The sequence below is a fragment of the Anguilla anguilla genome, chromosome 15, assembly GCF_013347855.1.
Source record: "Anguilla anguilla isolate fAngAng1 chromosome 15, fAngAng1.pri, whole genome shotgun sequence".
Classification (NCBI taxonomy): Eukaryota; Metazoa; Chordata; class Actinopteri; order Anguilliformes; family Anguillidae; genus Anguilla; species Anguilla anguilla.
In genome coordinates, this window is record NC_049215.1 from 25,737,054 (window position 1) to 25,752,484 (window position 15,431).

The following is a 15,431-nucleotide window of genomic DNA, read 5'->3' on the forward strand; positions in this document are numbered from 1 at the left end:
TTGATGGCTCAGCCTATAAAAAGAGGCGGTTACAGGTCAGTGAGAGCAGTAGACAGTGAATGATACACGGGGGACAGCGTGCTATCAAAACGCATTTAATGGGAATGCTTCTAGCCCCCTCGTTGCACAGCGCAGTGCTACTGCGCGCCCCTCAGAGAACCTGACCCAAGACCTGCAGGCTGTTGTTTCTGCCCAGTCAACTTTATCTTTCTTTTTTTCCCCCCTGAGCAGATGTCTTTCAGCATGGCAACCATCAAAACAGCCCATTACCTTCCCCTGTCTCGCACCGCTGAGCTTATCTTTAACTACCCACACCGGACCGACCGGTGGAGAATGGGCTCCCCCTCTACATCCAGGTCTCTCCTCACTTTTCTTATCGCTGAAAATTGTTTTTTCTCACCACTGTTTGAGTGTTTCCCATCAGGGAGTTTTTTTTAAACTTCACTCGTTGGATATTTTCCACTTCAACTTGTTGATATTTGTGGAAGGGAAACATGTTGGGTTCAATGACTGGACACTGCAGCTTTTCCTTTATAAAGGCCACGCTAGCACAAATTCCAGATGTGGGGATGTTGACAGGTTTAACCTTTTAAGGTGTAAGACGACAGACATGTGATTAGAATGTTCTTGACTGAACATTCTAATGCTGATGTAACAATCATTACTGGTAACTGAAAGCGATGCAGCTCTAGAACACTGACTTCGAAGTTTGAGAAAACAATCCAAAAAGCCAACTCTTCAAAGGGTTAAAGCTCACTCACTTGTCGTCGTGCTCGTAGATGTTGAGCCCCAGTGCATCCACTCCAAGCCAGAGCTCTGTTCCCTTCTTGTTCTTGATCTCAAAGTAGTTGACACCGTACATCTCCAGGTCCTGTGCTATCTTCAGGTACTCCATCATCGAGTCCTCTCTGCCCCAGCAAGCAACAGGAATGTTTTAGCATTCATTCCAGCAGCACATTCCAAGATACTGCTAAGAGTGAGGCTGTTTTACCATGAGGCAGAATCATTATAACATGCTGTGAACTCAGAAATTACACACACACGTACAGACACACACACACACACAAACACACACACGCACGCACACACACACAAACATGCACACACACACACACACACACACACGCACACGCACACGCGCACACACACGCACACGCACCTCAGCATGCCCCTATGCTCCTCATGCCAGGCTTGGATCCTCTCCTCCCACTGCTCCTTGGTGAGTTTGTGCTGCTCCAGAACCCTGAGGATCAGAGCCAGAGGTACCGTCACACAAACAGAACCTTGCACAATAGCTGGTCCACCCCTTGTTGATATAACAACCTCCACTCTTCGGGGAAGGCTTCATACTAGATGTTGGAGCATTGCTGCAGGGATTTGTTTCCATTCAGCCAGAAGTGCATTATTGATCCAAAAAATGTTGGATGGGGTTGAGGTCAGGGCTCTGTGCAGGCCAGTCAAGTTCTCGACAAAAACAATTTCATATGGACCTTGCTGTGTGCCCGGTGGCATTGTCATGCTGAAACAGGAAAGGGCCTTCCCCAAACTGTTGGGGAAGCACAGAATCCTCTAGAATGTGATTGCATGCTATACCATTAAGATTTGCCTCCGCTGGAACAGCCCCAGACCAAGGGTGTTCAGATACCTTTGGTCATATAGTGTGTTTACAGAATACAACCAGAGATCTAACAGAACAGAAGGTGAAAAAAAACCCTAAACAAGCTAAGGTTATTTCTCCCAGAGCAGACATAACAGGGTAATGCACTGGAAGCTCGTAAAAAGGCTGAGAGGATATTTAATTAGACATTTGATGGTTACTGCTGCTGTCACAAAGTAGCTGATGTCACTTTCCCTCACCAGATGCTCCTCAGGATAGGAAGTGACCCTCAGGAGCCACAGACCGTAGCTAAAGTCACCCAGTACACCAAGCACAGCGCACACTAATGGCACTGATCCAACTCAGAAAGCCACAACCACAGTCCTCTCATGAAATATGTCAGACAGAGAACAATGTCACCTGATGGACATCCTGGGTGGAACAACAGACTGGTTGTGGGTGTGTGTGTACATTATGTGAGTGTGTGTGGGTGGATGTGTATGTGTACATGCGTGGATGTGTGTGCACATTTGGGTGTGTGTGTGTTTGCGCATGTGTGTATATTCATGCGCACGTCTGTGTGTATGCGTGTCTGTATGCGTGTGTGTACACAAGCACGTTTGTGTGCACGCATTTCTAGGCTAGCGCTGGTCTCTCTCACCTCTGAGGCAGCAGCCGGTCGTTGGCCAGGTAGCCGGCCCGGTGGATCTCCCGGCTGTAATCGGCGTACTTGGCCTGGACAGAGTAGGAGGCCAGCAGCACGGCCGTCTCAGGGGGGCAGTAGTTCTCGTCGTTCAGAATGGACTCCTTCACCTGCCGTGGAGACCAGGACAGAGAGGAGGCGACATTACAGCGCCGTACACTGAGAGCCGCTCCGTGAGGAGCTTCCAGGGAGGAGAATCAGCCGGAGAAAAAAAAGCCCATTCATTTCAGCAACCTCCCTAAAGACTGCACATACCACATCCTACAGTTAAACAGTTACATAGGTACAGTTAGCTGTGTGCAGGTGGAGATATAAGACCTATTGTGAAAGTTCACAACTTTCTTGAATATGAAAATCCTATATTATGAATTTGTGGATGATGTGTGGGAAGTTTTAATAATCTGAGGATGCTTTCATTTATGATGTACAGTTTATTTACTCCTGCATTAAACTTATTTCTTTTTGTATGGATTTTCTTTTTTATAGAAATATTGCTTTTTATTCAAGCTACAGTATAAGCAAATGATAAAACAAAAGTTCTTTTCATAGCCTGGCCCAACTTAAAAGATAACATATACTTTATTGTATCCTGTGGGGTAATTAGTCCTCTGCATTTGACCTTAGGAGCAGAGGTCAGCCACAGTGCAGTGCCCGAAGGCCAACAGTTCTGAGGCCAGTGCCTTGGTCAAAGGCAATGGCAGGAGTATACCTATACCAGTCTTTTGGCTTGACAGAAATGAAAGGACAGAGACACTCCCCCATTTTTTGGGCTGGCAGGGTAAAGTCATAGTCGCACCAGTCTGGTGTGTTCAGGCCCCTGGCCAACCCCCCTCACCTGCAGGAAGAAGAGGCGCTGGGTGATCTCCTGGATCAGCTCCTCCGAAACGTCCTCTGGGTAGAACTTGGCCCGGAACTTAAACTGGAGCGGGTTCTCCTTCTTCACGTCCTGCTGGGTCACCTGGGGAGAGAAGTGTGGATGAAAAACCTGATGTTCAAGTGCAAAGACCTCAGACAGTCTGTTACTCTACTATACCTCAGCCAGGCCGCTACCTACTACTATACCTCAGCCAGGCCGCTACCTACTACTATACCTCAGCCAGGCCGCTACCTACTACTATACCTCAGCCAGGCCGCTACCTACTACTATACCTCAGCCAGGCCGCTACCTACTACTATACCTCAGCCAGGCCGCTACCTACTACTATACCTCAGCCAGGCCGCTACTCACTACTATACCTCACACAGTCTGTTACTCTACCATACCTCAGGCAGTCTGTTACTCTACTATACCTCAGCCTGGCCGTTACTCACTACTGTACCTCACGCAGTCTCTTACCCTACTATACCTCAGGCAGTCTGTTACTCTACTATACCTCAGGCAGTCTGTTACCCTACTATACCTCAGCCAGGCCGCTACTTACTACTATACCTCAGGCAGGTTGCTACACTACTATACCTCAGCAAGTCCGCTACCCTACTATACCTCAGGCATTCCGTAGACACTCTACTATACCTAAACCTTGTAATCCTGTCTCTGTGCACATTCCTCCAGGGAATGACATAGCTCAGGAGGTAAGAGCAGTTGTCTGGCAGTCAGAGGGTTGTCGGTTCGATCCCCGTCCTGGGCGTGTCGAAGTGTCCCTGAGCAAGACACCTAACCCCTAACTGCTCTGGTGAAGGAGAGGCATCAATTGTAAAGCGCTATATAAATGCAGTCCATTTACCATTTAACTCACCTTCTTGTTGAGCTTCAGCCACGTGCTGTAACCCTTGCTGTCCACATACTGCAAACCGAAGAACCAGACCTCACGCAGACCCACCGTCTTCACAACCTGCCAGGGACAGAGCACATCGCACTCAGTTAACACTGATGCTGCGGGGAGCGCAGCTAAAATTAGACGTAAAACCCCATGTGTGGTGCCCCACATCACAAGGCCTTCTTCTGCACTGTGCATAAAGATGATCCTCACAGAATGTCCTTTCAGCCACATCCACCTTTTCATCCTACACTCATCTGCACAATCCCCTTCCTCTCCCTATCACACTCAACACTGACACACTCACTCACTCAGACCTCCTCTCATGGTGAATATCCCAGGGTACATTCCATACTCCCTCACTCACTCCTCTCATGGTGAATATCCCAGGGGAGACTCAGTCACCCTCTCCAGTCACAGACAAAGGGGATCAGTCAGTCAGTGGAGCAGAGAGGGGAAGGCCTCACCTCCCACTGACCCCCCACCCCCAACAGCGTGTCACGTTACACCCGATGCGGGACGGCAGCGAGAGGCGCAGGGTCGGTATCTCGTAGGCGGGGTGAGCTCATACCTGCGTTACTAATATCGCTTACCTGTGCGCCTCTCTGCCTGAGCTGACTCACGAGCAAAACGCATAAGAGTAACTGCTCAGGCCTCCTTCAGGAGAAAATGTCACTGTGATACGCTCTCCTACAATGACACCCTGGTGGCTACGCAACGGAGAGAGCTGTGAATGAAAAAGCCCTGAACAGCACTGAGCTGTGGGATAACCGTCTTAGAAACAAGTGACCGTTTAGAGCACTTCTCTGTGCTCAGAAAAGCATCCTGATTCAATTTTTACCATCAATGAATCAGCAAACCTGAATAATTCAAGAGCTTCATAAAAATAATTCGAGAGAGAGAGAGAGAGAGAGAGAGAGAGAGAGAGAGAGAGCGCACCCACACAACCACAAAATGAAATAAATTAACACCTTCACCCTTCCCCCTCAAAGGTTCCGGGCAAAACCAACAAACTAAAATAACAAAGACAAAGGAAAGCGAAACTGAGCGGCAGCTTCTCAGCTCACCCTTCATAGCTGGCCTGCTTTCAGCTCCTCCTGCTTTTCAGAAGCGGTTTACTTTCTTATCGCGCTCAGACAAACACGCAAACAGAAACAAAGTAAAAACGCGGCCCTCTCGATGTGTACTCCCGGTCTCGGCCCCGCCCTGTGGAGAGCAGCCCACCTTTAAGCACCTGGGCTGATTCGTTAACGCAGCCCAGGTGCGTGTGCCCTCTCCACCAGCCAGCGCAGCCGAGACCAATCCGTTTGACCATCAGACTGAATGCCAGAAGAAGCTATTAACTATTGCACAGAGTCTTTCCAAGGAACACAGTGTTACTGCAGCACAGAGTCTATCAAAGGAACACAGTGTTGCTGCAGCGCAGAGTCTATCCAAGGAACACAGTGTTACTGCAGCACAAAGTCTAAGGAACACAATGTTACTGCAGCACAGTCTAAGGAACAAGATGTTACTGTAGCACAGAGTCTAAGGAGCACCATGTTACTGCAGCACAGAGTCTAAGGAGCGCCATGTTACTGCAGCACAGAGTCTAAGGAGCACCATGTTACTGCAGTCTGCAGCACGGGCTACTGCTGGAACGTGAGCTGCTATGGCAGCAGTGTTCTGCAGAAATACAGACTGTCATTCACATTCCACCCAGCCGACCGGCTGACAGAAACCGTAACACACGTTGAATTTTCACACCGTCAATACCGCAACACCTGAAGTGTTCTTACTAATGAAACCTTTATAAAATATGTTCTGCTAGTGAGCCCAGAATACTGCCCTTCAGGAACCATCCAGCCATTGAAATAGATTATTTTCAATTCAATTTTATGCGTACAGCGCTTTTTGTGACACTGTCACAACACTCCGTACTTCATTACACTGCCATCACAGGTACAGACAGCTCAGCAGAGTGGATGAATGAGAAAGCAACAAAATGGCATTTAATCTGCATTTAAGTCACCAGGATTTCCCAACAAAGCAATAGTCTATTATCCCATTTTCTGATACTGGGGCAAGAGCATGCTATGAAAGACACTCAAAGCATTGTTAATGGAGCTTCGATGGATAACAGGTTTTGAATCCTCAGGTTTTAAATCCCCAGGTTTTAAATCCTTTATGCCCCAAGTTCACATCGAATGGACTGCATTTTATCGAGGCACCCAACCGTAAGTGTACCATGGCAACGGAATGCATATTGTGTAATGTTGGCATGACATTCAAGAAACTGAATCTGGGAAGCAGAGATATTGGAAACCGATGTAAAATACTGCATTGTGTAACAAGACTATTATCTCTGACCTAGGACTAAATCACAACCAAAATAATGCACTGGAACAATGTGAAATATAATTTGGCCCGTCAGGTTTTACAATAAATTCTGAAGCCTGCAGGAACCTCCAACTTTCTGATCCCGTTTCAATGACTACGTAATATGGCCACATATAAAATATTTTTTAAATGCATTTTTATTTCCTAAGCGAAAGCCCTACTCCTAATCCTAATCATGCCAATATTTTTTTTCCACCTTAAAATTATTTATGGAATATGGAATTAAAATAGCATATTCTCAGCCAAAGGGAATAACTGTGTATTCAAAATGTCAAAATTTGGCCACCATACTGGATCCTGTATCTATGGGTGTCCTGTGGGCCTAATGAGATGTGACACACCACCTTCTTCAAACCTGGCAAATTTAGAGAGTTTGAGCAATCATGCAGATCTATTTTTTTTTCCTTTTAAAAAAAGAGATTCTGAATAATAACAGGTCAGCGATTCACCACCGCTGATCGGACCAGTAGTTACACCACAACCACAAACAACGCATCAGCAAAAAACAAATAGGCTTCGGAACCACTTTGAACCCAAATAATCAAACCCAAAAACCTCTGCCCACCCCGCCCTTCCCCTCAACATTACAGCTCAGCACACCTCCTCCAGCAGCCCCCAGAAATGAGCCCAGCAGGGCTGGATCCTCAGCTACAGCACAAATGATCCGCTGCCAGAAACAATACGCAAAGCAGCAGGAGAGTCACTGAGGTGACAGCACTGCCTCTCTGGCGGGAAAGCACAGTTAACGCATCACTGGCAGCACAGCAGGAAAAACAGTGGATGGGCAGTCATGCAGCAGCTGCTGTCTGTCTCTGTGACCCACACATACACACAGATACACACACGCAAACACACATACATGCGCACGCACACGCCTACACACACACACACACATACACACGTACATGCACGTGTGCGCACACGAACACATGCACATGCAAGCACACACATTCACACACACACACGCACGCACGCACACGCACTCGCACGCGTATGCGCAAGCGTGTACGCACATGCACACACTCACACACATACACACACACTTGAACATGCACCACAGCCCCCCACCCCCTCAGAGACACCCCCCATGTCCAGCATCAGTGAAAAACACGCTTATCCCCCCTCCCCCCCGTCCCCCCCACCCCCCTCAACAATCAACAATGAACCAGCCGCCTTCGATTGTATGCATCATTCTTTCACAGAGAGTGCTCTGGTCTGTTCCAGACACCGTCGCCCACAGGAAACTACGCGGAGGTTATTTTAAAGGTCAACGCGTACATAACTTCAGTGGAGTGAAGCAAAAAGCAAAAAATAAGCTGTTCTTAGTGAGATACATTTTTGGTTCTGATCATCTTTTTTCCCCTCCACATTTTAGAACGTTGCACTTCCCACTACACAAAAAAAAACTAAAAAATGAACAGTATGAAAAAGGGGCTCAAAACGGACAGAAAAACTCAAGACTGGTTTGGCTGTTCCCGCATTAAGAACTGCACACCAGGCCTAATTAATACAAGCCATTCTGACCTACTCTGGGTTTGGTTAAATGCTCCTCACTGACCTGGTCAAAGAGCTGTTTGCCGGTGGTGTTGGGCTGTATGGCAAACTCCAGCTCCGCGTCCATGGTGGTGACCCGGACGTTGATCTGCAAGAGAAAACAGAACACTATCGTTACATCATTCATCCTCCCGGCCGTCATCCTAATCCACAGCAGATCGGCCCAAAAAACCTTTCCACATCTCATCCGTAACATACAGCTTTATTGCGAGTACTTGTCAAAAGTTCCACAGGGCATTTTGTCTCCCAAGCTCACTCTCTTTTTTTTTACTTTATTGGCAGGACAGCTACAGTCATATTGCCACAGCGACACATGTAAGACACAGAAACATGGAAACCACATAAACAACATGCAACAAGTATGACCCACCACACAATAATAAATAATACTAATAATAAAAACAGCAATAATAATAATAATAATAATAATTTTAAAAAACACCTCTCTCTCTAATTTGTTACTCCTAGTGGGGGAGAGACTGTTCCCATGCTCTCTCTATACTCAGGTCAGAACGTCTCCACACATCTCCCAGGCAGACATACACCATGTGTGCAATTTCAGCAAGCTGTGAAAGCCTGCGCTCCAGAACCGTGCCCGTCAGTTCTGCACGTAATATTTATCTCCCAGCCAATGAAGAACTGTAAAAATAAAAATAAAAATAAGAAAACAAATTGAAACTGGACTATTTTGGCTCCTGCATACAGGACAAGGTGCACCCTTCTCTCACCAGGCCAAGGTAAGAGCACTGCCCTCTTCTCCTCTGAGACAGAGCAACGGTACCCCCTCTATCGCTGGGACAGAATAATGGCACTGCTATCTCCCCTGTGCAGCGTTCAGCACAAATGAAGTTCAAGATGGTAATGGGAAATGCATTATGCATGTTCTGGTATTTATCTCTCTAAATTTGGCTTCAGCGGGTAATAGGCTAATCTCCAACAAGGGGCAACAGTGGCTTTTTACAAGTGCGACCATTGTAAGTTGGTAACTAAGCTTCAGCGTCAATAAAATTAATTTACTGCTTTATTCTGAATGTGAAAAACAAAAGGCCGTTTCAGTGCACGCGCTCTAGCCTGCAGCTAGTCTGGTCATTCTCAGCAGTGAAATAAATGAGTGTTTGTTCCCCCTCTACTGTGCAAATTATGCTCAAATAACAAAATGTATCAGGAGAACAAAACAGACCCTTACAAACACGGCAACGGGGGGGTTTCTCGGTTGTTAATAAAAGGCAACATGGGAATGAAAAGGCCTTGAACAGTTCAAACAGACCGGGATTCAGAATGTGTGAATAGAATCTCAAACGTGTACAAAACTGCCTGTTTAACCTGTAAAAACCTTTCCAGCCAAAATAAACTGATGCATAACTGAAAGACAGGGCAGCTCAGTCCTAAAAGCGAACAGAGTGAATGATCACAGACAAGCTTGTGTGAGGAAGACTACACTGTACAGTACACCTGACTGTTGAGCAAGGCTGTGTGTGTGTGTGTGTGTGTGTGTGTGTTTGCATGTACGTGCATAGACTTGAAGACTTCATAAAGCATGCTACTCTCACAAATACATTGTTGCAACAAAGACCATCAACAAACAAATATCTTTGTCTTGAAAATAAATTCTTTAAAATATGCACGTTTATAAATATTGCAGCCTGATAGCAGACATTAAATAGTACATAATGGATAGCAAAAACAATTCTGCAGTAATGAGTAAACAGAATAGATGCTGCTGCAGGTGCAGTACTGCTGAAGTCAGTGGAATATGTGCTGCATTAGTCACCACATATTAATACTTGATATGCCCCGCAGAGTTACTGTAGATCCATCAAAGGGTGAAAAATGACTGTGTGGAAGGGAATAACATTTGCTCAATAAAACACCCATAGCCCATAGTCAACACTACTCAATCAAACACACATACTGTTCAACAGCTACTCAAAGAAACACACACATACTGCTCAACGGTAACACAATGAAACACACACATACTGTTCAACGGTAACTCAATGAAACGCACAAAGAAACAAACTCAACACGCATGCCTGCTATACAACAGCACACAGCCGTGGCAACCCCAATAATGTTCTGATTCAGGAGAAACACACGATGGCTGACACACATTCACCATGCGTTCAGAGTGAGGATGGCTCATGTCTGTTCCATTTCTACAAACACGGCAAACGCCTCTTACTACAACACTGCAAGACCTCACTTATTAATCTGCTATCTTTAGCAAGGTCCTGGTATTCGTTACTGACAGGCTATATATGAATTTTCACTATTCTTGTTTGATGTTTATGTGAAAATGTGTTTTATTTATGTTTGAAATGAAGTGTTAGTTTGTCAGCACAAACGCACAGAACAGAATGTTATTTGCTCAAATTTGTATCAAAACAAATGCAGAAATATGTAACTTCCATATATGAGGAATTATTTTACTCCCACAATTCTTGTCTTGTCTTCCAAATTTGAGGAAAGAGAAAATGGAAAAGATAACCATGCTGAAGTCAGAAAAAAACTTTAAGCATCTGCTTTGGGATTTTGAAGCTAAGGAAACATATTTCAACTCTTGTCTTTTCTCAGGAGATTGATTTCAGAACCGTGATAGCAAACATTGATTTTGAAATGATTCCAACTTCTCAAGTTGAGAAAGAAGATGTCTATGTCAATGATTCTTTCGCAACAGAAGTTCTGCGATAATGAGGACAAGAAGGACTGAGATGCAGCGAATATATTAGTAAAGTCACCTCTTCAGCTTTTAATGAAGTGTGATTACATAACCACAAATTTCCTTAGGGGAAAATGGTAGCAGTATAAAATCCAAGCTTCCTTAATAAGAATTAGAATTTAGACCAGAATAACTGGGTCTTTACCTGAATCAGGCTATAGACAATAACACAGACTGAAACAGCATGTCCATTTTAGACATGGATCAGAAAAGACTCATTATCAGCAGCGTCACTGCTACAGCTAGACAGCAGTTACCTAAGCCAGAGAGAAAGGGAGAACGAGGGAAAAAGAGAGGGAGGGAGACAGAAAGACAAGAGAGAGATGGTGATGATATAACAGAAAGGCAGAATTATATCCCTAAATCAGGCTCATTCACTTATCATGGTCCCATGGTTCCAAGTCACTTAATATGATGAGAGTCAAGCAGCCAGATAACTCAACAGGATGTGACATACTGCCATGACCTTCAGCCAGCAGCTGTGGGGTTTCTGCACTGGCAGCAGCGGCTTTTTCTTTGGCATTCCTGTTTGATCCGAGGTCCTGGCTCCTTGACTTCCTGGGATTCGATTGGCTCCACAGCCGCCTGACCTCTCACAGTAACTCAGCTGACACGGTAGTGGCAGCATTCACAGCTCTGAATCGCACAGGCTGTGGCCCGACAGAGGGGCTGTACGCATTGGCCCGGAGAGGAGACACGGTGACCTCCAAACGTATGGGAGTTAAATTAGCTTTTTAAAATTTAGGTATATCCTTCAGATCTGGATTTGAAAATGGTGGGGGGGGGGGGGGGGGGGTCAACACAACAGCAATCTGTTTCTGTAAATTGGTAAAACATATGCACATGTAAATACTATGAGATAAAAGCTGAATGTCTACATTTGGAGGGCATCGTAGATATGAACCATCTGGTCTCCCATAGAAGCCCACACTCAAACATAAGAGCCGAACAGGAACCGTATTAAAGACAGCAGGACCGCTCTCTTTGGGCCCGTCAGGAACAAAGAGTGGGCGAAGGAGGGCCGTTGTGTTTGGAAAGCAGTCTGACATACCGGTTGAGCCCCCTGAGTAAACTGCATTCCTGCAGCCAGCACTACTCTGAGACACTCCCAGGCAACACAAAACATTCGCGCAATGCTGCTGCAACATAGCGCCAATGTGACAACACTGACAAAGCACTGCTGAGAGACACTGTGAGAAGGTTTCCGTGTTGGGTGGGGCTCGCTCCATCGCATCTCCCAGGGCTCCATGCGTGGGAGTCGATCGGGTCAAATGACCTCAGAGAGGAAGCGGAGGCATGGCGTGTGGCGCAGTCAGCCTGCTCTACCAGCTCTAATCCTCCTGACTGCACACAGTCAGAGCCCCAAACACTACGCTGGGTCACCTGCACTGGGGACAGGAGGAAATGCTGCACAATGCTACAGGAACAACAGAATCACCACCGCAGCAAGAACATCACCACCGCAGCAACAACATGGTAAATGGTAAATGGACTGCATTTATATAGCGCTTTTATCCAAAGCGCTTTACAATTGATGCCTCTCATTCGCCAGAGCAGTTAGGGGTTCGGGGTTAGGTGTCTTGCTCAAGGACACTTCGACATGCCCAGGGCATCACAGCAACAACACCACCACCACAGCAACACCACCATCACAGGAACAACAACCCAACAGCAACAACACCACCACTACAGCAACAACTCCACAATAAATCTTTGTTGTTGTGATGTTTTTTAACAACAATAAAAACATCACATCACAACAACTAGAAAACAACATCACAACTACAACAGCCAACCAGCATTATGGCTGAACTAGACAGACCACACAATTTCCACAACAAGAGAGGAAAAACTGCACAGAAACATACTGTTACTGCATATAGCCTACATGCTGCCACCTTTATTCATTACACCAAACGCACATGATCCTGTGAATCCGTACTGGTCTACAGCAGGAAGCAGAGAGAGCATGCAAGCACTTTAGTCCTTTAGGGAACATTCCAGCAAGCATCGCATTCTAGCGTCATCAAGGTTTTCTTGGTTTTTTTTTTTTTTTTTTGCATGTTTTATTTTCAGGCCAAATCTCCAGTCAGACACTAACTGACCTGCTAATTGCTGCTCCTAAGCCGTTTAGAGGGACTTTTGTACGAAGGCCACAGACGGTGGGCCTTATCTCTCCCTCCCCCTCCCCCTCCCCCGACAGAGCAGTCTTCTCACAGCCGCTGGAGGACTTAATCCTGATTGGCTCAAAGCGGCTGGCCATCCGTCTGATTACCACAAGTGCAGGGAGGAGGATTCCACACCTCCACACCGAGCCAGAGCTGGCTGTAGGGTTTCAGTGGCCCAAAAACAACAAGCCTGTCTGGAGATGAACCGATCGCGGACTTGGGGTGGGAGAGTTGCGGAAGCAATCCCTGAACAGGAAACTGTTCTGTAGAATTAAAATGTCAAACAAAAAATCGTTAAACTTGAGTTGTGTGGCCCAGGGATGGTTGTGGACCCAAAACAACTGCACAGAGTGCTTATGCCAGCAGCCTGCTCTGCACAGAGCTGCCCACTGTCTGTATGAAGGCCGTGTCCGTGTGTCTGTCCCTGCTCCAAACGTCTCTGAGCCAATCCCTCCCAGTGCTCACAGGCAGAAACAAGTAGGCTGAATGATTCCCTTGTCCTTTCATCTCCCCTAGTCAGAGCTGATCCATTCTGTACACCGTGGACACACCTAATGAATTCGCCTTTATGTGGCGTGAATTGCGCTTATTTAAGTGAGAAAACAAAGCTGCTCAATATAAACGACCGACTGTACTGTTTGGTGCAGCGTCATCAGAGCCTTCACAGCTCATTATGTTTAACCAGGGACAAAATCATTAAATGCCATTATACATAATTATTTTTATTCTTTGGAATTATTTCATTAACAATGAGAGCTCGTTTCCATTTTCCCAGGAGTTTTGCAGAAAATAATCCTGTATGGTTTGAACAGCCACAGAGGATTATTTGCTGCAAAACTCATATCCTCATATCCTGTAAAAATAAATGGGTGTTTACTGCAGTGCTGCGATGGCCGCAGGACGTTACTAAACTCCACCTGAGTACAGGCCCCCGTTAAGATAAAAGCCTGCAGAAATGTGTCTGTTTGTCTCTACATGTGATACAGCTGTATTATAAAACCCCCACCATTTTAATGCTGCTTAAAGATACTATATATAGTCATAGGGCTATACAAAAGAAGACAGCCTGTTTGAAAGATAATGAAGACGTAAAATAACTGCTCAGTTCAGTAGGCTTCAAATTTCAATTTTAAACTGAATGCTGAAAACTGAACAGGAAATACGGTTAGCATTCAGGAAAGCCTTGGGGTTTTCACTTGGATTCACTGGGTAAGCTGGGGTTAGTGGATAGCGGAAGCTTTTCATTTCCCTCTGTCATCTTCAGTCACGGCTGAGTGCAAACAGAACGCCTTTTCCATGCGTATCAAGCAGCAGATCGTCATTCTGCTCAATAGAAAATGACTCTATTCGCAGTGCTGTGGGTATTTTCCAAGTAACATCTGCTTGGTTCAGTTCAGTTCTATTCGCAAATGAATCCAAGTTAGACTAAAATTTCCAGAACTGGTTTGATGGTGACCTACAGTAAAACCTCAGCTTGAATGACCACAAGAGGGTTACGCATCATTGAGACTAATGGGTTTCACTAGTCACAGAAGACTGAATGTAAAACTATTCTCTTATACCAAAAATACACCCCCCAATAAAAACAGTCCCCTTTCTCCATGGCGTGCTGTTGCCAGAGACATTAGATCTGATTATATTAGGTGCACGGTAATGAGGAAGACAAGAAGCAGACGATGCAAGAATCATCCATTCGTCATTTAGGCCGGGGGTTCTCAACCCTGGTCCTGGAGAGAAAATGGCATCTGCTGGCTTTTCATTGTTACTCAGCACTTAATTTATCTATTAAAGCAGTTCATTACGCAGGTTGGGTCTGAACTGGTAGGCCATTTTAAGGTGAACACACAGACCAGCAGCACCTGCGGCCCTCCAGGATCAGGGTTGAGAACCCTGAATTGATTTCAGACCAACAGGAGTGGGGGCCACTTGTGGACCCCACCTCCCCACAATCATAATTCCACTGGGTGGTTCTTTCATTAACCTACACTAAACTCATGGTGGTAGGAGATGGTAAAAACAGAGACTGAGGAGATGGAAGCCCATCTGAGAGCAAACAGTGATGCCAATGAGTCAGTGAGAAAATCAGAATTCTTTCCAGGCATGACACCACCAACAACTGGCCACACAACAGGAAGTGTGTGTTGTCATTCTAAGCTTTACGGCCGGGCCGGATAAAGGCAGCAATGCAACGGCTGATCTTGCGACCCATCAGTCTCAGCTGTGCGTGCCCGTGGGTGAGGCCTCTGTCCGTGGTCCTGAAGGCTTTGGGTGGCAGTGGGAGGATCTGACAGCAACCAATCAGGTGGGATCCTCCCACCAGACAGGCTTAATCCAACGCTAGCCTCTACACTGCCTTTGAAGCCTTAACACCAGTGATCACATGTCAAACCGGTCCAGACAGAGAATGTCTGCGGATTGCACGCACAGAGTGTAATTAAGTGAGACACAGGCCAGGTCTTTAGGCAGGGCTCTGCCTCCATGGTGAGGTGGAGAAGAGTCCAGCGCTGGCAGCCGCTCACACGGGCTCACCACCAAGCGGCTAAATTACTGTAAC

General features: G+C 46.1%; 1 protein-coding gene across 1 annotated transcript in view; it reads right to left on the minus strand.

The window, feature by feature from the left end:
• LOC118214203 (radixin-like) overlaps positions 1 to 15,431 on the minus strand; it is a 39,250-nt gene that overhangs the window by 12,361 nt on the left and 11,458 nt on the right. Inside the window, exons 4-9 of the mRNA XM_035393917.1 lie at positions 7,995 to 8,078; positions 4,037 to 4,132; positions 3,136 to 3,258; positions 2,259 to 2,410; positions 1,160 to 1,243; positions 762 to 908 (exon numbers count right to left, since the gene is read on the minus strand). Of these exons, the coding sequence (XP_035249808.1) occupies positions 762 to 908; positions 1,160 to 1,243; positions 2,259 to 2,410; positions 3,136 to 3,258; positions 4,037 to 4,132; positions 7,995 to 8,078 (686 nt within the window). The remainder of the gene's footprint in view (positions 1 to 761; positions 909 to 1,159; positions 1,244 to 2,258; positions 2,411 to 3,135; positions 3,259 to 4,036; positions 4,133 to 7,994; positions 8,079 to 15,431) is intronic.